General features: G+C 47.9%; 1 protein-coding gene across 1 annotated transcript in view; it reads left to right on the forward strand.

The window, feature by feature from the left end:
* The window catches only part of LRRC31 (leucine rich repeat containing 31), an 82990-nt gene that overhangs the window by 5314 nt on the left and 51577 nt on the right, over positions 1-26099 (forward strand). The window contains exon 2 of the mRNA XM_073578904.1: positions 10479-10721. Within this exon, the coding sequence (XP_073435005.1) occupies positions 10479-10721 (243 nt within the window). The remainder of the gene's footprint in view (positions 1-10478; positions 10722-26099) is intronic.

Consider the following 26099-nt stretch of genomic DNA (forward strand, 5'->3'; position numbering starts at 1 on the left):
AAAAGAGAGGGTTTTTTTAATAATGGAGTAATGGTAGAGTGTTTGAAGGAGGAAAGGAAGATACCAGAAGAGAAGGAGAGATTGAAAATTTTAGTTAGGTGAGTAGTGACGACTGGAGAGAGAAACTGGAGTAGGTTTGCGGGAATGGGTCAGTAGTGCATGTAGAAGGGCGAGAAGAAGAGAAGAGCCTGGAGACTTCTTCTGTAACTGGGTCAAATGTGGACCGTGAGCCAGAGGATGTAGTGAGGGATGAGAGTCACAGCATTTGGTGGCTGGGAGCTGATTTCCTGATGGATATTTTCTATTTTCTATGTAATGTAGGAGGCCAGATCATTAGCACAGATGTCTGTGATAGGGGCCTGCGCTTTAGGACTGAGGATGGAGTGAAAGGTGTCAAAGAGTTTTTTTGGGTTGTTAGATAGTGAGAAGATCATGGTGGTGAAGTAGGTTTGTTTGGCGAGGTGAAGGGCAGAGTTATAGGTTCTTAACATAAATTTATAGTGGATAAAGTTTTCTGGTGTGCGAGCTTTCCTCCATAGGTGTTCGGCACTCCTAGAGCATCACAGCAGAAATCGAGTTTGCAATGTTAGCCATGGCTATTTTATTCTGTGTTTGGAGGTTCAATGGGTGAGGGGTGCTCCTTTGTCCAGGGTGCTTCTGAGAGTGTCACTGTAGTGATATACAGCCAGGTAGGCTCAGGCTGGCCCATAGGGGAACAGGGGAATCCCCCGGAGGGCCCTTGTGCAGACACGAGCTCCCAACCCCACTACATGGGTAGTTATTGGCATAATTCACATGATTTACTCTGTAGAGAAAAAAGCAGCATCTCATCATTCATTAACCAAACTACACAGTTTATTATTATATAGAGATACTAGCTGAAGAGCCCGGCGCTGCCCGGGCATAGTAACTAACTGTGGTTAGTTATAACAAATTATAATTATCCTCCATCCCATAGTCCCATGCCCATATACCCATCATACATATTCTTCATCCCATAGTCCCATGCCCATATACCCATCATACATATTCTTCATCCCATAGTCACATGCCCATATACCCATCATACATATCCTCCATCCCATAGTCCCATGCCCATATACCCATCATACATATTCTTTATCCCATAGTCCCATGCCCATATACCCATCATACATATCCTCCATCCCATAGTCCCATGCCCATATACCCATCATACATATTCTTCATCTCATAGTCCCATGCCCATATACCCATCATACATATCCTCCATCCCATAGTCCCGTGCCTATATATCCATCATACATATCCTCCATCCCATAGTCCCATGCCCATATACCCATCATACATATCCTCCATCCCATAGTCCTGTGCCCATATACCCATCATACATATCCGCCATCCCATAGTCCCGTGCCCATATACCCGTCATACATATCCTCCATCCTATAGTCCAGTGACCATATACCCATCACACATCCCCCATCCCATAGTCCCATGACATATACATATCCGCCATCCCATAGTCCCGTGCCCATATACCCATCAAACATATCCTCCATCCCATAGTCCAATGCACATATACCCATCACACATCCTCCATCCCATAGTCCCGTGCCCATATACATATCCGCCATCCCATAGTCCCGTGCCCATATACCTGTCATACATATCCTCCATCCCATAGTCCAGTGCAAAAATATACCCATCACACATCCTCCATCCCATAGTCCCGTTCCCATATACCCATCATACATATCCTCCATCCCATAGTCCTGTGCCCATATACTCACACACATCCTCCAATCCATAGTCAACCATTATGACATCATAATGAGCGGCGGCGGGGCTTGCAACCTTTGATGACATCAGCGTCACCATGGCAACCATTGTGACATCATAATGAAGGGCGGGGCTTGACACGCACACATTGCTTCCCCGGTATGCAAATAGGGGCATTGTGACATCATAATGAGGGGCGGGGCTTGACGCGCACACACTTTTTCCCCCAGTATGTAGACGGGGGCAAAATTGTTTGGTGAATTGGAATGCGCGGGGTTAAAATTTCGCCTCACAACATAGCTTAGGATGCTCTCGGGGTCCAGACGTGTGACTGTGCCAAATTTTGTGGCTGTAGCTGCGACGGTGCGGATGCCTATCCCGGACATACACACATACACACACACACACACACACACACATACATACATACACACAAACATACACACTTTGAGCTTTATATATTAGATAAGTAAATTGTTGAATGAGGGTAGTGTTTGTATGCAGGTGAAAAGTGGGCCCCCAAAGTCATTGTTACTGGTGGGACTTGGCAACTCAGTCTGACACTGCAGCCAGGTCAGGGCAGGAAAAAGACGAGATTGGGGATAGTGATGAGTGTAGGGAGTCAGTAAATGTATGAGGATTAATAGCTTGTAGACTTCTGAATGTGTGATAAGTAGGATTGTGCTGGGGTGGGTAAGGATTTGTGAACATGAAGGAGAGAATGTTGTTGTCAGAGAAGGGAAGAGGTGAATTATGTAGGTAGGAGATTGAACAGAACAGGACAAAAGACCAGATCAAGGGTCTTACAGTCTTTGTGTGTCTCAGAAGTTGAAAGCTGTGAGAAACCAAGATATGTGGTTAGGGAGGAAGCTGAGATGGAGATGGGGAGGTGGCGCTGTTTATGGGTATGTTGACGTGTCTCAGGATAAGGGTTGGTAATTCTGAGGATATGAAGTACAGCAGCCAGGCATAAAAATGGTCAAGGAACTGGGTGGGTGAGCCTGGGTTACAGTAGTAGACTCTGAGGTAGAGGGAATGGAAAAGCCTGGTGGTGTGCACCTCAACCCTATTTATGCCAGATGTATCATTTCAGTATGCCCAGGGACAAGAACTATTGTTCATATGAATCTGACTCTTGTTGTAAAGAGAATTGATGTTTGTTAATTGTTGAATGGCTGCTGTTTACCTATTGAATCAGTCATTGCACCTTATTGTCCTACTATCCTTGGGAGACAGAGATGTAGGGTCATTGAACAATCCATTTTTGTTGATTACCCATTGTACAAGTGCATGCCGTTTGTTGACCTGCAAACATTGAAGAATAAATTATGTGGATTGATTGAATACTCGAACATTGAGAGCTGACCTCATCCCACTTTCGCTCTGACCGGTGAATGATGGCCTGAAGGACAGATGTGGATATAAAAAAGGGACCTATATCCTTCTATATCTTCAATAGCTTCCTAAGCTTGTTGTTACCCTTAAAGTCACGAAGTTGCAGCTGCTCTAATCCTGGTGAGCAAACAAAAGAATGAGATTCTGTAATTTGCACCATGTTGTGTACTTGCTGGGACTGTTCTATATGTTGTTGTCTTTTGGTGGTTCAATAAAGTATTGCCACACTGTTTTACCTTCACTATTCTGACTCATGGATATGTAGAACGTATGGTGCCTGGATAGACCTCTCTTTCTGGGCCCTTTCCGTATCGACCTGTACTCACGTTCATACCGATTAATCAGACAACTTAACTCAGCCACAATCTCATGTAAGAAGACTCCAGGAAAAGAGGGATGCTTTAACTGAAATTCTTGTATTATGATGAAAGCAGCAGGTAAAAAGGAATATTCTTCAGAGGACATGTAACAGGATGCATACAGATGGAGGGACGATCACAAAATGGAGAATAAAGGAGGGAACAAACATACATCACAGGACTACAGGGACAGAGTTGGAACAAAATACAGGGAAAGGCAAGCTTCTGCCTAGCAACAGAGATGCAACATAAACAATGCAAATATTAAATGATTTCCCAAGTCGTGGGACATGACACTCCCCATCTGAAATCCTTGGATTTCACGATGTCCGTAATTCTTCGAAGTCGTTCGAACCTGAAAAACAAGAGAAAAGAGAAAAACATGTATGCAATAATAAACATCAAACATTTTTAAAGTCCAACTCGTTGTTGTTGACCCGTAGATCACACCGGAAGATAAGTCCAAGACTATAAACCCATCTTCGGATTGGGGAAGCCGGAAACATGCCAACTCTTCCACCAACCCAGCAATCCAATGGAAAATGTCAATGTTCAATAAAAAACTGGGGAATGAGGAGGAATGCTCCCCGCCGTGAGCAACGTCCAGGAGCAATGTTCAGTTCATGTGACGTCCTCCTTTGGCAGTAGCAGCACGAGATCGGTGACCGGACGGAGGAAGGTTCGGGTAGAGCCCCCTTTTGTCACCTTAACTTCTGTTTTACGAGTCTTTCCGTCCTCGCTGGGAATGACCTTGGTGATAAGACCCATTGGCCAGTCGTTACGATGAGCCTCTTTGTCTTTTAAAAGAACAAGGTCTCCTTCTTGGAGATTGGGACTGGGTGTCTGCCATTTGTGACGGTTTTGAAGCAGGTGCAAGTATTCGGTCTTCCAATGGTGCCAAAACACGTTGGCTATGTGTTGTACTTGCTTCCACTGACGTTTGTAAATGTCCTTGTTATCGAAATTCCCGGGAGGAACTGTAGCAGCTCCAATCTTCTGTGTAAGAAGTGTAGCTGGGGTAAGAATCATTGGAGAATAACAACGTGGGACTTGAAGTTGCTCTAAGAACTTCAAGGACTTCTTCCATGTCTCCCACCTTTGCTGTTTCTGAGTCGGAAGCGGGGTGTCCCAATCAGTGTTCTCGGCAGTGAGCTGTCTTAACAGTATCTTGCCTTGAATAGTGATGGATGCTACAAACCCGAGAGGATCGTAGATGCTGTTTATGACAGATAGGACTCCTCGTTTGGTAAAGGGTTTGTCACAGGGCGACACTTGGAAGGTGAAGGTGTCCTGTTTGATATCCCACAGTAGACCAAGGCTGCGCTGTGTGGGAGGAACATCAGAACCTAGGTTGAGGTCTTTTAGGTTCGTGGCATGGTCCTCAGATGGAAACGCGCTCATTACTTCTTGACTGCTAGAGATGATCTTGTGGAGTCTGAGGTTTGATGTGGATAGCATTTCCTGTGTCCTGGAGAGTAGGTCAATTGCCTCTTCACTTGTGGGCAAGGACTTGAGCCCGTCGTCTACGTAGAAGTTCTTCTCTACGAATTGACGAGCATCGGATCCGTACTCTCTCTCACCTTCCTGGGCTGTCCGTCTCAGTCCGTAGATCGCCACAGCAGGTGAAGGACTGTTGCCGAAGACATGGACCTTCATCCGGTAGTCTATGACTTGATTGTTGACATTGTTGTCTTTGTGCCATAGGAACCTAAGATAGTTTCTGCTGTCTTCCTTCATGATGAAGCAATGAAACATCTGCTGGATGTCGGCCATTATAGCAACAGGTTCTTGTCTGAAGCGGATCAATACTCCAAGGAGGCTGTTGTTCAGGTTGGGTCCAGTTAGTAGCAGGTTGTTGAGAGAGAGGCCTTCATACTGAGCACTGGAGTCAAACACCACTCTGATCTGGTTAGGCTTGCGAGGGTGATAGACACCAAAAGATGGAAGGTACCAACATTCTTCTCCTTCCTTCAGTGGTGGCGCAGGTTCAGCATGATCTTTGTCAAAGATGTTCTGCATAAAGTCAATGAAATGCTTCTCCATCTCTGGTTTCCTCTTTAGGGTACGTTTTAAGGATGAGAACCTTGCAGTTGCTTGCTGCAGGTTGTTTGGCAACCTCGCTCTTGGGAAACGAAAGGGTAAAGGAGCTACCCAACTGTTGGAGTCATCTTGAACAAATTCTTTGTCCATAACCTTTATGAATTCTTTATCTTCCCTTGTGGGTGCTAACTTGTTGTCTTCACTTGTGGAATCGAACACTGTTGACCCGAGGTTTTCGTCCCAGGGCTGGAGCATGTTCATGTTGTTGAAGGATTCCTGTTGCCTCTTGGTGTTGCTCACTTACTCTTTCACCAAGTAATGATGTGGGCATGGCTGAAAATGAGTGCTGCGACCATTTGGCAAGATGTGTGTTTTGTAAGAGGAGATGTTATTAGGTCTCTTCATCTTGTGTATGCAAACATCGCCTATAATTACCCAGCCTAGATCAAAGCGTTGGGCAAATGGTGCGTCGTGTGGTCCGTTAATTTGCTGACGTACCTTGTGCAGCCGGAGAATGTCTCTGCCAAGCAGACTCAGGATATCTGCGCTGTTGTTGAGGGCTGGTATCTTGTTTGCTATCCCCTTGAGATGTGGGTAATGAAGAGCAGCCTCTGGCGTTGGGATCTCTTCTCGATTGGATGGAATCTGGTTGCACTCGACAAGTGTGGGTAAGGGTATCTCCACGGTGTTGTCGAGGGATGTCGCTATAAGACCACTGGCCCTTCTCCCAGAGACCTCTGTAACACCGCTGCAGGTACCTAAGGTGTAAGGGTAAGCATTTCCCTTTAAGTTAAACATATCAAAGAGTTCTGACCTTGCAAGTGATCGGTTGCTCTGATCATCCAAGAGGACGTACACCTTCGCGGCTTTCTCTGGGTGACCGTTGGGATATACGTTCACCAGGCAAATCGTCGCACAGGACTTGTCCCAGAGACCTTCTCCGCAGACTTCTGTGCATGAAGAAGATATTGTGGTATGACTTGCAGTTTGAGCTGTGTCCTCCCCGCCATGGCTCGTGGTGGGGGAAGGAGTACGTGTAGAGTCAGGACGGTATGGGTGGAGTGCTTGTACGTGATCCTCACTGTCACACTCCATACACTTAATTGTAGTTTTACAGTCTTTAGCAAGGTGTTCAGTAGAAGCACAACATCTGTAGCATACCCCGAACTTCTTTAGATGTTCCTTGCGTTCTTGGAGCGGTTTCTTCCTGAAGCCGATGCACTTTTTTAAGGGATGTGGCTTCTTGTGGATGGGACACTCACGATTTGGGTTCTCTATCTTTTCACCCTTGTTGCTCTTGCCTGGGGCTGATGTTGGTAAAGGAAGAATATCCGTCTTCTTCACTGAAACTGGACTCCTGCGGTTTCTGTCATTCGAGCGTGTGCTCACGTATTTAGAGGGAGGTGAAGCTGGGCCACTGGATTCTCCGTAGGAAAAGCTTGGGTCGTTCTTACGCTCTGCAATGTCTTTTATAAACTCACAGAAGTAGGAGAACGGAGGAAATGACACTTGATGGTCTTTCTTGTATTTTGACCCTATTGTAGTCCACTTCTCTTGTACATTGTATGGTAGCTTGGAGATAATGGGGTTTACTCCACGAGCAGTGTCCAGGTAGCTAAGGCCAGGTAGGTGGGTGTCTGCCTTGGCCAGCTGGAGCTCTAACAGCAGGTCACTGAGCTCTAGGAACTTTGAACTGTCCTTGCTGGATATCTTTGGAAAACTCTGTAGTCGCTTGAACAGTGCATCCTCTATGGCTTCTGGACTGCCAAAGTTTCTCTCTAGTCTTTCCCATGCAGCCATGAGACCAGCCGTTGGATTACTGATATGTACAGACCTGAGTCTCTTGACACGCTCTGTGGATTGTGGTCCTAACCATCTGATCAGCAGGTCCAGCTCTTCCGCAGCAGTGATGCCGAGGTCACCAGTTACGGTTCTAAAGGCACTTTTCCAACCTCTGTAATTTTCAGGTTGGTCGTCGAACCTTGTGAGACCGGTTTTAGTAAGTTCACGGCGAATCATGTACCTTGCGAAGTCGGACATGTCTGTTCTTTCTGACTTAGGATGCACAATTGTAGGCTGAGCGGTGTTGTACATAGAGGTGGAGACGTCTTGGCCTTGAAACATGGGGAAGTATGGAGTGGCATATGCATTTAGTCCAGCAACTGGTTTGGTGGGTATAGTTTCTGCTACATGTGGAGGTGGCACTGTGTGGTTGTCGAGGGTATAATGACCTTGAATGCAGGATTCTGTAAGTGGATCGGCATCCTGGTGCTCTAGAGAAGCGTCAACACCATCAAGAGTGTTAGTGATGATCTGCGGTTCGCCATCTTGGCTTAGCACGTAGTCTCTTGTGCGTTCAATAGGGTCTTCTGCCTCCATTTCACACAAACTGACGCTGTCTCTTTGACTCCCACTGACAGCCTGCTCGAGTACCTTTAATTCTGCCATGGCTGTTGCATGCTCACATTCCTTCTCTAGAGCTTCCTTTTCCGCTTTCACGCGTGCCGCTTCTGCATCCATTTCTGCTCTCTTTTGTGCAACAGCTGCGTCCATTTCTGCTCTCTTTTGTGCAACAGCTGCGTCCATTTCTGCTCTCTTTTGTGCAAAGGCAGCTTGTACCTTAGTAGTTTCAGCCTTAGCACGTGCTCTTATAAGCTGCTCAGTAAGAGTAGAATATTTTGATGAACTTGACCTAGATGAACGTTTTGAGTGCTTACACGATTTGGATGAGCGAGTTGATGCATCTGGTGTTCGTGCGATTCTAGCCTCTATCTTGGCTTTAATGTCACGTACAGTGCAGTCTCTTTCAGAATTAAGCTGCTGGAAACCTTGCAATTCGTTTAAAGTCTCTGGGAGATTCAGTTTCTTCAGGAGAATAATGTATTGGTCACTCTTCTGCATATACATTTGGTATGCTGTGCATAATTGTTCTAGGACTCCCTCTGGTGGTAACTCATGAGAAGCAGGCCTTGATGCAGTGTCTATATGACTCAGCACTTTCTTCCATACTGAAGACACATCACTATATAATTCACATTTTGCAGTCTCTAAATTCTCCATGACTTTCCATGTGGGTTTGACTGTACGTTTTCCCCTTTCGCTAGATGGTGGATGGGGGTCTGGGTCTCTTTCCTGTGCTTGTAAGTCTGGTAGGGACATTGTATTCCTTGCTTCAGACATGATTAGATTGCAAGCAGGAAGAGTTGATGATGGGGGTTATACTTCCCACTGTTCAGCAACAGGAAATACACAGAGACTCTGCACGGAGTTGATACTTTGTATCTAATGCTGGAGCAGCTGCAGGGTCCTGTGTAATGATGGGAGTTATATTCCTCTCTGTTCAGCTGCAGTGTGTAGCTTCTATGCACGCTGGGGTCTGGCTGGAACTGGGTTAGTCTATCTGGGAAATGTCCTTTTCCACTGAGATTTAGCACAGACCTTGAGTTACTGTCTCTGAAGGCAGGTTATTCCTTTTTTACTATTCTGACTCATGGATATGTAGAACGTATGGTGCCTGGATAGACCTCTCTTTCTGGTCCCTTTCCGTATCGACCTGTACTCACGTTCATACCGATTAATCAGACAGCTTAACTCAGCCACGATCTCATGTAAGAAGACTCCAGGAAAAGAGGGATGCTTTAACTGAAATTCTTGTATTATGATGAAAGCAGCAGGTAAAAAGGAATATTCTTCAGAGGACATGTAACAGGATGCATACAGATGGAGGGACGATCACAAAATGGAGAATGAAGGAGGGAACAAACATACATCACAGGACTACAGGGAGAGAGTTGGAACAAAATACAGGGAAAGGCAAACTTCTGCCTAGCAACAGAGATGCAACATAAACAATGCAAATATTAAATGATTTCCCAAGTCGTGGGACATGACATTCACCCTGGTTTGTCTGAGTAGTATTCTGCCCATGGGAAAGGAGAGCAGGCGTTCAGTAGGATGAGCCCTGGTCCATGTGGTCTTTGTAAAGGCAGCCGGGCCATTGGACTAGAGCACCGACTGACCCTCATATCTCCACAAAGATAATTATAACTATAATAATCTACGTTTCTCCAGCTTCAAAATAATCATGTACTCAATTTTTTTTTCACGGACACAGGAAAAAACAACCTTACTATTTTTTTAATATTGAAAGTTTTAAAGTCAAACAGAGTATTGATGCATCAACATAACAAACTACAAACTCTTGATTAATAAAATGTGAAAAGAAGAACATTAAGGGGAATGGCTGGGAAATAGGAACTAGAGGGGATGGGGAGGGAAAGATCTATTTTTGTGGAGTGTACAGGAATTTGTGGCTGGCTGGCAACCCTTTTGTTAATCAAACAACTGTCAGCACTTAAGTGAACTCCTGCTGTGCTTGTGCCACGGAGGATACAACCTCCCAAACCCAAAATTTGAAAAAAATCAAAGCATGACAACAAGATCTTACTTTATCTAAAATTCAATATCAGAAAAGCAGAGAGACTTAAATAACCACATCCAAAAGTCGGCTTTCCTGTCTGTTTTCGCCCGTTCAAGATGCTTTTTGTCAGTAGAGTTTGAATTCCCATATCTCATGAGTGGTGATGATAGTAAGTATTAAAGTATAATGTTTCCGAAGACCAATCTTTTTCTATAGATACTGAAATTTATCAGAGTGCACTTTTTGTAATGACACACATGGAGGATAAGCATATGAGTTATAAATCGAGCCCCTCAATTAACAGATTTAGGATGTATGGACTCGCCTTTATCTTTTTACAAAGTGATATGATTATCTGTACAGAAGAGAGTCACTGACAATTATACATGTGTGTGAGTGTGTGTGTGTATATATATATATATATATATGTATATATATATAATGATAATATATTCTACATTGCTGCACACAACATACAGTGTCCTTTTTTTACATTTAACAAGGATCCGAGAAAAAGGAGGGAGAAGCACAAAAAAAGTCTCCATTTGATCTGATATTTAGTCAGATACAGAGAAAAAAATCAGACAAAGGAAAGAGTGACATATTCCAAGTAAAGAGATTCTTCAAGGTTTTCGATAAAGAGGCTACAAAGACAACAAATCCAAAGGACGATCAAGGCTCTGATGAAAAATCTGTACCTGGGGATCATGTGGACTATAAAAATGAAGAAACCAGTCATATAAAAGGTCAGTAATCAACTATCTACTTGTAGCCATGTTTTGGATTTCAAATACGCACTACTGGTGAGCTTACACAAGACTGTAAGACTATTATATGCAGCAACGAAAATGCATGTGACCTTAACGGTAAGGCTGCGTTCACACATTGTTTTTTTTCATGTTTTTTTCACGGTTTTACCAAATAAAACGCTCAAAAAACGCTTAAAAGAAGCTTCCCATTCATTTGAATGAATTCCGCACTTTCTGTGCATATTGATGCGTTTTTTTCCAGAAAATTCCGCATTTCTAGCTATTTTCTATGTGACTAGGACTGCTCTGGAAAAACCTGCATAAAAACTCGCTTTTTTTGTGCAAAAAACGTGCAGAAAACGATTTCTGGGAAGGAATCAGGTTTTCATGCAGAAATTTTCGGCATACGTGTGCACATAGCCTAAAGGGCTGAAGGATTCTCATATGTCTAATTGTTTATCATCTCCATAACTCCGGTAGTTTGCGAATAGAAAATCTTCTAAAGATTGATTTGCTTTATAGATTAATATAGTGCTAGTCCTCCTGGCCAGCAAGTGACTGCAGATTCAGACATTTCTGCTAATCTATTAACTACAAGCCACAGGCAGAATGAGGCTGTGTTTTTGCAGCCGTGTATGCTTTACTTTGAATCGCTGTGGCATTTCAGGGAAAACAAACTTTGAAGAGCCGGCCGAGTACTGACAGGTCTCCCTATAGAAACACACACAAGGAGAGATTTGTCAGTCTAGGGGAGTGGGGCAGGTTGAAGCCACCAGGAGCCAGCCATGGCCTAGTAACCACACACATAGTTCTCTGACGGCTTTTCAAAGTATGTCTTAACCTAAGGGCCACAATGTTTCAGAGTAAAACCTACATAGCTGCATTGTAGATTCACGCTGCTCTTGGTTCAGGCAGCATGAATAAATTGACAGGTTCTTTAAATAGCTGAAACTACCAGAGACTTAGGCCCCGAGTAATCAAGAGGGGCATTTTTCACTCTGGTCTTGATGAAGGGTGTGATGTAGTTTGAGGCGCTGGATTCATCAAGAGGTGTACACTTCTTAATAAATCAAGTAGAAGCACGAAATGGCAGGCGCCTACGTGTGCGCTTTGTCACAAATCTTATTCGAGACAGTGAATGGTGTAAGATTTCTGACATAAGGAACACCACCGTTGTGAATTTGACGAGCAGAGTTCATCACACAACGTCACACCCCAGCTCTGCCCACTTTGTCGCAGCTGGGCGAATCTCTGCGTTACACAAACATTTTGAGACTTTTCAATGCAATTTAATTTTGGCATAATCGCCTTGATGAATTGGGGACAAAAATTGAAGATCTTGAGGCAAAATATGGGCCTATCATTTATCTGCTAATAATTTGGGAACAATTCATTCATTATTCTAAAACTTAGGAAATAAATTAAAACTAGAAAGCTCCACCCAACATATCATTACAGTAAAATTTTATCCAAGATATTAATATATTCAGAGGAGTAGCTAGGAGTCCAGCTTGGGGGGGGGGGGGGGGCGAAATAACTGAGTGCGGCCCTAAAAGGCAGATATATCATTGGTGCAACCTGTCCGGCAGCACATGGGTGCAAGTGGTAAGGGGACCCATTTCTACCTCCAAAGAAGGTGCAATTTTGCATTTTTAGGAGCTCTTGGGCTGGAAAGGGCCCATATATATTGTTCTTGCACAGGGGCCCTTTTTGTCTGTGTCCACCTGTGACCCCTAACCAGGTAATCATGATTATCACTACGGTGGTATAGGGGAACCTCAGGAGATGACCACACTGTTAATAAAAATAAATCTCTATACAAAGACCAGCACTAATATTACCGCCATATGGTGACATATAGTGATAGGCAGGACATATAGAGATTACAGTTACAGACAGTGACTTACAGCTAACATTCTTTCTGGTGGAGTCGTTCCCTTTTCTAGTCTTTTCCATCTGGCCCAGACTGACATGACAACTTCTCCAGCCAAGACTCAAATGCAGAGATTACAACAAAGACACATCTGACTTCTCACATTTCCAGCACCGTTCACATGTAGAATCATAGAATGTTAGAGTTGGAAGGGACCTCCTGGGTCATCTGGTCCAACCCCCTGCTCAATGCAGGAGTCACTAAACCATCTCAGACAGATGTCTGTCCAGCCTCTGTTTGTAGACTTCCATTGAAGGAGAACTCACCACCTCTCATGACAGCCTGTTCCACTCATTGTTCACCCTCATTGTCACCTTTCTAATATCTAACCTGTATCTTCTCCCTTTCAGTTTCATTCCATTGCTTCTTGTGTTTCCATGTGCAAATGTATACCCAGACTGCATAAACTCCTCATCTCACTGATACCCCAATACTGAGCCCCTGCTGCTGTATGGGTCCCTATTTCTGCACCTACTGTGTGGTACAAAAACAGAGCTCCTCTTAGCGCCCCACATAGTAATGCCACCACTGTGCCCCTTATATCATAATAATGCTTCCTTTGTGCTTTCTAGATGGTAAAATTGCCCCCTAGAAAATATTAATTTCCTGTGCATGTGCCCTCCACGTTTTGTCCTTAGAAAGTAATAATACTCCATGTGTAACTTTGATGGTCACAATACTGAGTGCCCCTATAACAATAATGTTTAAGTGCCCAATTAACCCCTTAACGACCGCCGATACGCCTTTTAACGGCGGTAATTAAGGGTACTTAAACCACAGCGCCGTTAATTCACGGCGCTGTGATTTAAGTGAATAGCGCCCCCCAGTGTCGGATTTTCTCCGGGGTCTCGGCTGCCAGGGGTAGCCGAGACCCCAGAGAACATGAATCGGTCGGTTTTTACCGACCCCCGCTTTTGCGATCGCCGTTATTAACCCTATAATGGCGACCGCAAAAAAAAAAAAGCCGCGATTTTACATTTAATTTCTCTTTCCTCTGATGTGATCGCACATCAGAGGATAGAGAAATAGGGTCCCCGATCCCCCCGGTCCCCTCCCGGTACCTCTCCCTTGTCCTCCGTCCCCTCCCGGTGGTCCCGCGCCCGCCGGCGTCATCCGATGGGCGCCGCCATCTTGAAAACGGCGGGCGCATGCGCAGTGCGCCCGCCGGGAATCTGCTGGCTCCGGCTGGCAGATTCCATTCATTATTTTGATCACTATGATAAACGATCATAGTGATCAAAATAATAAAAATAGTACATAACCCCCCCGTTTATCACCCCCTTATATAGGCACACATAATGAAATAAAAAAAATATTTTTTTTTTCAGTTTTCCATAAGGGTTAGGGTTAGGGTTAGGCTAGGGTTAGGGTTAGGCTAGGGTTAGGGTTAGGGTTAGGCTAGGGTTAGGGTTAGGCTAGGGTTAGGGTTAGGCTAGGGTTAGGGTTAGGCTAGGGTTAGGGTTAGGGTTAGGCTAGGGTTAGGCTAGGGTTAGGGTTAGGCTAGGGTTAGGGTTAGGTTAGGCTAGGGTTAGGGTTAGGCTAGGGTTAGGGTTAGGGTTAGGCTAGGGTTATGGTTAGGCTAGGGTTAGGCTAGGGTTAGGGTTAGGCTAGGGTTAGGGTTAGGCTAGGGTTAGGCTAGGGTTAGGCTAGGGTTAGGCTAGGGTTAGGGTTAGGCTAGGGTTAGGGTTAGGTTAGGCTAGGGTTAGGGTTAGGGTTAGGCTAGGGTTAGGGTTAGGCTAGGGTTAGGGCTAGGCTAGGGTTAGGGTTGGGCTAGGGTTAAGGGTTAGGGTTGGGCTAGGGTTAGGGTTGGGCTAGGGTTAAGGGTTAGGGTTGGGCTAGGGTTAAGGGTTAGGGTTGGGCTAGGGTAGGGCTAGGGTTAGGGTTAGGGCGAACTAGGATTAGGGTTAGAATTAGAATTAGGGATTAGGGTTGGGATTAGGGTTAGGGGTGTGTTGGGGTTAGGGTTGGAGTAAGAATTGAGGGGTTTCCACTATTTACCAACTTTGGGGGTCTAAAAATTGGGGTCTAAAAAAGACTTTTTATTTTCACGGCTCTGCGTTTATAAACTTCTGTGACGCGCTTGGGGGTTCAAAGTGCTCACCACACATCTAGATAAGTTCCTTAGGGGGTCTAATTTCCAAAATGGGGTCACTTGTGGGGGGTTTCCACTGTTTAGGCCCATCAGGGGCTCTGCAAATGCAACATGATGCCCGCAGACCATTTCATCAAAGTCTGCATTCCAAAATGGCACTCCTTCCCTTCCGAGCTCTCCCATGCGCCCAAACAGTGGTTCCCCCCCACATATGGGGTATCAGTGTACTCAGGACAAATCGCATAATAACTGTGGGGGTATGATTTCTCCTGTTACCCTTGTAAAAATCAAAATTTGGGCGCGAATAGATCATTTTTGTGGAAAAAAAATGGATTTCTTATTTTCACAGCTCTACGTTATAAACTTCTGTGAAGCACTTGAAGGTTCAAAGTGCTCACCACTAGAGTTGAGCGATACCAGCCGATACTTGAAAATATCGGATCGGAATGGATCGGCCGATCTTTAAAAAAAGTATCGGTATCGCCGATTCCGATACCGGGAACCAATGCAAGTCAATGGGGCCAAAATATCGGAATTAAAAAAAACCCTTTCTTTCCTTGTAGGTTAATTCTACATGAAGAAAAACAACTAAGAATAATGTAGAATGTATTGTGGGAGGTGGAGGAGACATTAAAGCCATAGAGGTTTAGCCCAATCAAATGGAATAGCAGGAATTAAACTTTTTTTTTAAAGATGTTAGGAGTTACAAAGATATTGACTATGTTAGCCTCATTTATATTTTGCCAGACATGTATGTCTTCTTCTTCTACTTCCTTTTTTTACATTCTTCTTCTTCTTCTTCTACTTCCTTTTTTTACATTCTTCTTCTTCTTCTTCTACTTCCTTTTTTTACATTCTTCTTCTTCTTCTTCTACTTCCTTTTTTTACATTCTTCTTCTTCTTCTTCTACTTCCTTTTTTTACATTCTTCTTCTTATTCCTTTTTTTACATTCTTCTTCTTCTTCTTCTTCTTCTTCTTCTTCTTCTTCTTCCTTTTCTTACATTCTTCATATTCTTCTTATTCAACAATTATTATTCTACATATTCAGCTTCTTCATCTTCTTCCTATTCTTCTTCATCATATTCTTGTTTGTGTCAGGCATTCCTGTAGTTGTTATCTAGAAAAGTTAGAAGTTTACACCTTCCGTTCTGCCTGTCACAAAAGATTTACAACAGGATTTGTCCGCGTTCAGTTTGGCCTGCAGCAGCAGGCCTTTTCCAGGGGCACCACGAGGAGGAACGGACTCACCCCCATACACTGCTTAGTCTTCTTCTGCTTATAAATAAGATAATATCATTTGCTCAGAGTATTAGTCTTATGCTTAATGTTCTTCTGCTTTGTTTTTTTTATGCTTCTTTGTCTTCTCTCTCTTGTTGTTCTGCATCTTGGTGGTTGTCTTCCTGTTCTTTGTCCTCTTGAACCAGCTGACGGTACTGGCACCCGGAGGGGCAGCAGAAGGAACAAGAGCCAATGGCACTACCGAGGACCAGCTGACGGTGCTGGAACCCGGTTACTAAGCAGGAGGTACCTGTGCTACAAAGCACTACCAAGGACCAGCAGACGTTGCCGGAACTCGGATACCGAGATGGAGGCACCTAGGCCAAAGGCTCTGACGAGAACCAGCTGACGGTGCTGGAACCCGGAGGGGTAGCATAAGCTGCAAGAGCAAATGGAAATAGCGAGGACCAGCTGACAGTGCTGGCACCCGGAGGGGCAGCAGAAGGAATAAGAGCCAATGGCACAACCGAGGACCAGCTGACGGTGCTGGAACCCGGTTACTAAGCAGGAGGTACCTGTGCTACAAAGCACTACCAAGGACCAGCAGACGTTGCCGGAACTCGGATACCGAGATGGAGGCACCTAGGCCAAAGGCTCTGACGAGAACCAGCTGACGGTGCTGGAACCCGGAGGGGTAGCATAAGCTGCAAGAGCAAATGGAAATAGCGAGGACCAGCTGACAGTGCTGGCACCCGGAGGGGCAGCAGAAGGAATAAGAGCCAATGGCACAACCGAGGACCAGCTGACGGTGCTGGAACCCGGTTACTAAGCAGGAGGTACCTGTGCTACAAAGCACTACCAAGGACCAGCAGACGTTGCCGGAACTCGGATACCGAGATGGAGGCACCTAGGCCAAAGGCTCTGACGAGAACCAGCTGACGGTGCTGGAACCCGGAGGGGTAGCATAAGCTGCAAGAGCAAATGGAAATAGCGAGGACCAGCTGACAGTGCTGGCACCCGGAGGGGCAGCAGAAGGAATAAGAGCCAATGGCACAACCGAGGACCAGCTGACGGTGCTGGAACCCGGTTACTAAGCAGGAGGTACCTGTGCTACAAAGCACTACCAAGGACCAGCAGACGTTGCCGGAACTCGGATACCGAGATGGAGGCACCTAGGCCAAAGGCTCTGATGAGAACCAGCTGACGGTGCTGGAACCCGGAGGGGTATCAGAAGTTACCCCTGAAAAGCAAAGTTGGCATGCCGCAAGCTGGCCGCAGTTACCGAATCACACAGTCCTACAGGGGGTGCTTGTCCTACTGGCACTATGGAACAAACCTTTCTTACCAGAACCCGCAGTCCACATAGGAAGCACCTAAACTGCTGGCACCCTAGCCTCGGCTAACCCAACCGCAACACGACATGGCAACTTGGGGTGGCAAACTGACATTGACACTTCCCGGAAACAGCAGGCAGGGCTGGAACCAAGCTGGGCAGGAGGGAGTACCCGTGCCAAAGTCAGTTATGAGCAGCAACTGGCGATGTTGGAGCCCAGGACAAGCACTTAGCAGGCTGAGGCCTGATGTGCTGTCAATTGGGAGGCAGCAGGACAGATTGCCATCAAAACAGCAGGGGAACAGCTGACGTTACTGAACCCCACAAACACAGGAGCTAGTGTTTTACTCTGTGAAGACGGCACTTCCGAGCAACAACTGGCTGTGTTGAAGCCCAGGGACAAGCACGGAGCAGGCTTAGGCTGCATTGAAGAAATTTTAAGATCGGTTGTAGACTACTAATTTGAACCAAGCTCCACTTAGGCCTGTGGCTTCACTGATTTTCGTATTTCCCCTGTCCTCCAACCCCGCCAGTTACAGCTCCGAAGTGGCGTCTGCACAATCCACACTTGTTCCTGTGTTACAGGTGTTCAGTCCGGTCAGTTAATCCCCTGATGTGTGTCCGGCAATGTCGCCTGCTCTGTCCACATTCCCATAATGGGAATGTGGACAGAGCAGGCGACATTGCCGGACACACGTCAGGGGATTAACTGACCGGACTGAACACTTGTAACACAGGAACAAGTGTGGATTGTGCAGACGCCACTTCGGAGCTGTAACTGGCAGGGTTGGAGGACAGGGGAAATACGAGAGACAGTGGAGCCACAGGCCTAATTGGAGCACGGTTAAAAATCAGTAGTGGTACGACTGTGTAGGCAGCAGGAGACTTTGCCATCCACACAGCAGGGGATCAGCTGACATTACTGAACCCCACTGAGACACGGGAGCAAATATCTCTTTCCGTGTGGACGGCACTTCCGAACTACAACTGGCTGTGTTGAAGCCCAGGAAATAGGAGGGTGTAGGCAGAGGCCTACTGTATTTTGAATGAGTTTACAGCAGGAGAGACTGCCATCCACACAGCAGGGGATCAGCTGACGTTACTGAACCCCACTGAGACACGGGAGCAAGTATCTCTTTCCGTGTGGACGGCACTTCCGAACTACAACTGGCTGTGTTGAAGCCCAGGAAATAGGAGGGTGTAGGCAGAGGCCTACTGTATTTTGAATGAGTTTACAGCAGAGAGACTGCCATCCACACAGCAGGGGATCAGCTGACGTTACTGAACCCCACTGAGACACGGGAGCAAGTATCTCTTTCCGTGTGGACGGCACTTCCGAACTACAACTGGCTGTGTTGAAGCCCAGGAAATAGGAGGGTGTAGGCAGAGGCCTACTGTATTTTGAATGAGGTGACAGCAGGAGAGACTGCCATCCACACAGCAGGGGATCAGCTGACATTACTGAACCCCACTGAGACACGGGAGCAAGTATCTCTTTCCGTGTGGACGGCACTTCCGAACTACAACTGGCTGTGTTGAAGCCCAGGAAATAGGAGGGTGTAGGCAGAGGCCTACTGTATTTTGAATGAGTTTACAGCAGGAGAGACTGCCATCCACACAGCAGGGGATCAGCTGACGTTACTGAACCCCACTGAGACACGGGAGCAAGTATCTCTTTCCGTGTGGACGGCACTTCCGAACTACAACTGGCTGTGTTGAAGCCCAGGAAATAGGAGGGTGTAGGCAGAGGCCTACTGTATTTTGAATGAGGTGACAGCAGGAGAGACTGCCATCCACACAGCAGGGGATCAGCTGACGTTACTGAACCCCACTGAGACACGGGAGCAAGTATCTCTTTCCGTGTGGACGGCACTTCCGAACTACAACTGGCTGTGTTGAAGCCCAGGAAATAGGAGGGTGTAGGCAGAGGCCTACTGTATTTTGAATGAGGTGACAGCAGGAGAGACTGCCATCCACACAGCAGGGGATCAGCTGACGTTACTGAACCCCACTGAGACACGGGAGCAAGTATCTCTTTCCGTGTGGACGGCACTTCCGAACTACAACTGGCTGTGTTGAAGCCCAGGAAATAGGAGGGTGTAGGCAGAGGCCTACTGTATTTTGAATGAGGTGACAGCAGGAGAGACTGCCATCCACACAGCAGGGGATCAGCTGACGTTACTGAACCCCACTGAGACACGGGAGCAAGTATCTCTTTCCGTGTGGACGGCACTTCCGAACTACAACTGGCTGTGTTGAAGCCCAGGAAATAGGAGGGTGTAGGCAGAGGCCTACTGTATTTTGAATGAGGTGACAGCAGGAGAGACTGCCATCCACACAGCAGGGGATCAGCTGACGTTACTGAACCCCACTGAGACACGGGAGCAAGTATCTCTTTCCGTGTGGACGGCACTTCCGAACTACAACTGGCTGTGTTGAAGCCCAGGAAATAGGAGGGTGTAGGCAGAGGCCTACTGTCTTTGTAATGCGGAGACAGCAGGAGAGACTGCCATCTCCACAGCAGGGGATCAGCTGGCAATGATGAACCCCACTAACACTTGAACGAATGTGTTTGGCTCTGTGGAGACGACACTTCTGAACACCAACTGACGCTGTTGGAGCCCAGGATTAGGCGAGGAGCAGGCTGTGGCCTACTGGATTTTGGCACGTGAAGGCAGCAGGAGACTTGCCATCTCCACAGCAGGGGAACAGCTGGCAGTGCTGAACCCCACTAACACTCTAACGAAGGTGTTTGGCTCTGTGGAGACGACACTTCTGAACACCAACTGACGCTGTTGGAGCCCAGGATTAGGCGAGGAGCAGGCTGGGGCCTACTGGATTTTGGCAGGTGAAGGCAGCAGGAGACTTGCCATCTCCACAGCAGGGGAACAGCTGGCAGTGCTGAACCCCACTAACACTCTAACGAATGTGTTTGGCTCTGTGGAGACGACACTTCTGAACACCAACTGACGCTGTTGGAGCCCAGGATTAGGCGAGGAGCAGGCTGGGGCCTACTGGATTTTGGCAGGTGAAGGCAGCAGGAGACTTGCCATCTCCACAGCAGGGGAACAGCTGGCAGTGCTGAACCCCACTAACACTCTAACGAAGGTGTTTGGCTCTGTGGAGACGACACTTCTGAACACCAACTGACGCTGTTGGAGCCCAGGATTAGGCGAGGAGCAGGCTGGGGCCTACTGGATTTTGGCAGGTGAAGGCAGCAGGAGACTTGCCATCTCCACAGCAGGGGAACAGCTGGCAGTGCTGAACCCCACTAACACTCTAACGAAGGTGTTTGGCTCTGTGGAGACGACACTTCTGAACACCAACTGACGCTGTTGGAGCCCAGGATTAGGCGAGGAGCAGGCTGGGGCCTACTGGATTTTGGCAGGTGAAGGCAGCAGGAGACTTGCCATCTCCACAGCAGGGGAACAGCTGGCAGTGCTGAACCCCACTAACACTCTAACGAAGGTGTTTGGCTCTGTGGAGACGACACTTCTGAACACCAACTGACGCTGTTGGAGCCCAGGATTAGGCGAGGAGCAGGCTGGGGCCTACTGGATTTTGGCAGGTGAAGGCAGCAGGAGACTTGCCATCTCCACAGCAGGGGAACAGCTGGCAGTGCTGAACCCCACTAACACTCTAACGAAGGTGTTTGGCTCTGTGGAGACGACACTTCTGAACACCAACTGACGCTGTTGGAGCCCAGGATTAGGCGAGGAGCAGGCTGGGGCCTACTGGATTTTGGCAGGTGAAGGCAGCAGGAGACTTGCCATCTCCACAGCAGGGGAACAGCTGGCAGTGCTGAACCCCACTAACACTCTAACGAAGGTGTTTGGCTCTGTGGAGACGACACTTCTGAACACCAACTGACGCTGTTGGAGCCCAGGATTAGGCGAGGAGCAGGCTGGGGCCTACTGGATTTTGGCAGGTGAAGGCAGCAGGAGACTTGCCATCTCCACAGCAGGGGAACAGCTGGCAGTGCTGAACCCCACTAACACTCTAACGAAGGTGTTTGGCTCTGTGGAGACGACACTTCTGAACACCAACTGACGCTGTTGGAGCCCAGGATTAGGCGAGGAGCAGGCTGGGGCCTACTGGATTTTGGCAGGTGAAGGCAGCAGGAGACTTGCCATCTCCACAGCAGGGGAACAGCTGGCAGTGCTGAACCCCACTAACACTCTAACGAAGGTGTTTGGCTCTGTGGAGACGACACTTCTGAACACCAACTGACGCTGTTGGAGCCCAGGATTAGGCGAGGAGCAGGCTGGGGCCTACTGGATTTTGGCAGGTGAAGGCAGCAGGAGACTTGCCATCTCCACAGCAGGGGAACAGCTGGCAGTGCTGAACCCCACTAACACTCTAACGAAGGTGTTTGGCTCTGTGGAGACGACACTTCTGAACACCAACTGAAGCTGTTGGAGCCCAGGATTACGCATGCCGCATGCAGAGGCCAATGGGCAGCGGTTTTTATGGAGGTTGTGGACTACTACTGATTCTAACCATGCTCCACTTAGGCCTCTGGCTCCACTGTCTCTACTATTTACCCTGGCCTCCAACCCCGCCAGCTACATCTCTGAAGTGGCGTCAGCACAATCTACACTTGTTCCTGTGTTACTGATGCTCAGTCCCGTCAGTTGATCCCCTGATGTTTGTCCGGCAAGTTCGCCAGCTCTGTCCTCATTCCCACTACTGGTTATGGGAATGTGGACAGAGCAGGAGACCTTGCCGGACACACATCAGGGGATAAACTGATGGGACTGAGCCACAGGAACACAGGAACAAGTGTAGATTGTGCTGACGCCACTTCAGAGATGTAGATGGCGGGGTTGGAGGTCAGGGGAAATAGTAGAGACAGTGGAGCCAGAGACCTAAGTTGGGCACGGTTAAAAATCAGTAGTGGTTTGAATGTTGATGGAGCTGGTGACTTTGCCGTCCACACACCAGGGGATCAGCTGGCATTACTGAACCCCACTAACACAGGAGCTAGTGTGTTTCTCTGTGCAGACGACACATCTGAGCGACAACTGGCTGTGTTGAAGCAAAGGGATTATAGTTCAGGTGGTAGAAAAATGAACACACCAGCAGACCTGGATACAGTTGCCAACCACTAATTTAGTCTGTAAGAGGAATGGCAAAGTCTTTGGAGATCCAGGCCTTGTTCATTTTCAGAAAAGTCAGCCGGTCAACATTATCGGAAGATAGTCGCGTGCGACGGTCTGTTAGTACACCACCTGCGGCACTAAAGACACGTTCCGATAATACACTGGCAGCAGGGCAAGCCAGCACCTCCAATGCATACTGGCTAAGCTCTGGCCATGTATCCAGCTTAGAGACCCAAAACTTGAAGGGGGAAGAGCCATCTGGGAGTAGAGCGACAGGGCAAGACATGTAGTCTGACACCATCTGACGGAAGCGTTGCCTCCTGCTGACTCGAGGCGTCGCTGATGGTGTAGACAATTGTGGTGGACACACAAAACTTTGCCACATTTGGGCCATAGTGGTCTTGCCTTGTGCTGCGGCGCTGCCTCTGCTCCCTCTTTGTGCAGAGTTTCCTCCACTGCCTCGACGCACAGAGCTGCTTTGTAAAGCACTAGCAACAATGCTGTCGGGTGGAATGGAAAACATTATGGACTGCACCAGTGACTCTTCGTACTCCCGCATTTTACGCTCCCGGTTCAACGTTGGTATGAGCCTTTGTACGCTGTCCCGGTAGCGAGGATCTAGGAGGGTGTACACCCAATAATCAGCCGAGACGAGAATGTGGGCGATGCGGCAGTCGTTTCTCAGGCACTGCAGCATGAAATCAACCATGTGCTGCAGACTCCCAACTGCCAAAGAACCGCTGTCCCCTGTTTGAGGCGTGACCTCGGCCTGCTCTGCATCACCCCACCCTCGCTGTACATACTGAGTAGAGGTTTGTGTACCTCCCTCCTCTGGAGAGATGTCTTCCTCCTCCATCGACTCCTCCTCATCCTCCTCACAAAGTGTCCCCTGCCTAGGCCTTTGTGAGGAAACACGTAGCGCAGACTGTCCAGAAGCAGATGGCATTTGGGACTCCTCATCCTCCACCTCTTCTGAAACCTCATCCCTTAGTGCTTGCAGTGTTTGTTGAAGCAGGCAGATAAGGGGGACAGTCATGCTGACTAGTGCATCATCTGCACTCGCCATCCGCGTGGATTCATCGAAGGCACGCAAAACGAGGCAGATGTCCTTCATAGAGGCCCACTCAATGGTGCTGAAGTGTGAACGGCGCACAGTGCGACTTGTTTGCGCCTGATGCAGCTGGTACTCCATGACTGCTGCCTGCTGCTCACACAACCGCTCCAACATATGTAACGTTGAATTCCACCGGGTGGGTAGGTCACATATGATGCGATGTTCCGGAAGGCCAAATCGTCGCTGCAGAGCAGCGAGGCGCGATCTTGCCGTGCTGGAACGTCGCAAGTGAGCGCACTCTATGCGGACCTTGTGCAACAGTGCAGCAAGATCCGGATAGTCCCTCAGAAAGCTCTGCACGACCAAGTTAAGAACATGTGCCAGACATGGGATGTGTGTGAGGTTGCCTAGGCCAAGAGCTGCCACCAGATTTCGGCCATTGTCACACACTACCAAGCCCGGCTGGAGATTCGCTGGCCCAAACCACACATCGCTCTCCAGCTTGATAGCATTCCAGAGCTCCTGCGCTGTGTGGCTTCGATTCCCCAAAGAAATTAATTTGAGTACAGCCTGTTGACGTTTGGCCACGGCTGTGCTCATATCGGTCGTAACAGGCTCCTGCTCTGCTGTTTCTGAGGAACTTGAGTAGGAGGAGGAGTCTATGTGTACAGACTGGAGTCCTGCAATCCGTGGCGTTGGAAGAACACGTACAGCTCCACTCTCCAGATCCGTACCCGGCTCCACAACATTGACCCAGTGGGCAGTGAGGGAAAGGTATCGTCCCTGTCCATGGTTACTGGTCCACGCATCGGTGGTCAGGTGGACCTTGCTACTAACGGCGTTTAGTAGCGCATGTTTTATTTTGCCCTCAACATGTTTCTGCAGGGCAGGGACGGCTCGCCTGCTGAAATAAAAGCGGCTGGGCACGTTGTATTGGGGGACTGCCAATGCCATTAAGTCCCGGAAGGTGTCAGTGTCCACCAGCCTGAATGACAGCATTTCAACTGCCAGAAGTTTGGCAATGCCAGCATTCAGAGACTGTGCTCGGGGATGGTTTGCCGAGTAAGGGCGCCTTTTATCCCATGCCTGTGCTACCGATGGCTGTGATGGATGGGAACGTGCTGCTATGGGTGTAATCTGACAGGGTCTCCGGACAACAGTGGCAGAGGTTCTTCCTTGGCGATCCTGTGAGGAAGCCGAACCAGCAGTGTGTGAGCTGGAGGAAGAGGGCCCAACACGAACTGAAGAGGTGGTAGGTGGTGCTGTACGTTGGCCTACGTCTTCAGGGTGTCTCTGCAACTCCAACTCGTGCTTGGTGCGCACATGTTTCCACATATTTGTGGTATTGAGGTTGCTGACATTTCTCCCTCTTTTGACTCTCTGATGACACAGCTTGCATTTGACAAAGCAAATGTCATCTGCAACTGTGTCAAAAAAGGACCACGCACTGCAACTCTTGTGAGCGCCCGGTTTGCCTTTGGAAGGAGGAATGCTCCTAACGGGTGCCGAAGTGGAGGGTACAGGCAACCAAGTCTTCCCCCTCCCTCTGCCTCCTGTTTTGGCCGGTAGGGGAATCTCTTCCTCCGAGCTGCTCCCACCACCTTCCTGTTGCTCACGCCATGATGGGTCAAGGACCTCATCATCTTCCCTCCCCTCTTCAAACAGCTGCTTCTCCAGGGTTGTCTTGCCAGCACCGTACGCACCAGAAAGTGGCAACTGAGTCTCGTCATCATCTGATGCGTACTGAGGTGTGCTGACCATAGGCACTGGCCCACTCGCCTCTTCAGATTCAGAGGGACAAAGAAGTTGCGCATCACTGCATACTCCCTCTTCTTCACATTCAGGAATGCTGCTTGGCTGGCCCCCTCTTTCCAAGCCAACAGATTCCGAGAACAGAAGTAGAGACTGTGATGGCTCCTGTCCATGTCTCTCTGACTGCCTGGGCACTTTGGCAGGTGGTGAAGAGACAGATGGTTGCTCTTCGGTGCTCTGACCCTGAGAGGATGCGGAAGTAATTGAAGTCGATGCGTTAGCTGCCATCCATCCGACAACGGCTTCAATTTGTTCCTCCCGCAGCAGTGGGGTACGTTGAGGTCCTACAAAGCTGCGCATAAAGGACTGTTGCCTGCTAAAACTGGGGGATGCTGATCCACTGGTGCCCGCAGCAGGCCCAGAATCCCCACGTCCTCTACCTGTAGAATCCCCACGTCCTCTCCCTGCAGAATCCCCACGTCCTCTCCCTGCTGAAACTCCACGCCCACGCCCACGCGCCTTACTCCCTGCCTTCTTCATCTTGCAAGACTGCTTAAGATAGGCAAAAAAGTACAAAGGGGGGCCTTAGTGTGCTTATTCCTGAACAGCTGGTTACAGGTACAAGAAACACTAATTTTATGAAGTGTGTGTGTGTGTGGACTAGACTTTAATAGGAGCTGATGTGGCCTACACAAGTTCAAAATGTAGTGTTTGGTGAACTTTTTTTGTGGTTTCTTTGTTGGAAACAAACTCAAAGTATGTGAACAAAGAATTGAAACTGATAGTATCACCAACTTTTTGGAGCTATTACAATGCAGGCAGGTAACCTACAATGCAAAAGATGAGGCTCCAAAAAAATTGGGTAATACTAATCTGGCTGCGCCGGCAGG

This window comes from Dendrobates tinctorius, unplaced genomic scaffold (assembly GCF_039654945.1).
Source record: "Dendrobates tinctorius isolate UK_male_01 unplaced genomic scaffold, ASM3965494v1 ptg000060l, whole genome shotgun sequence".
NCBI classification, from domain to species: Eukaryota; Metazoa; Chordata; class Amphibia; order Anura; family Dendrobatidae; genus Dendrobates; species Dendrobates tinctorius.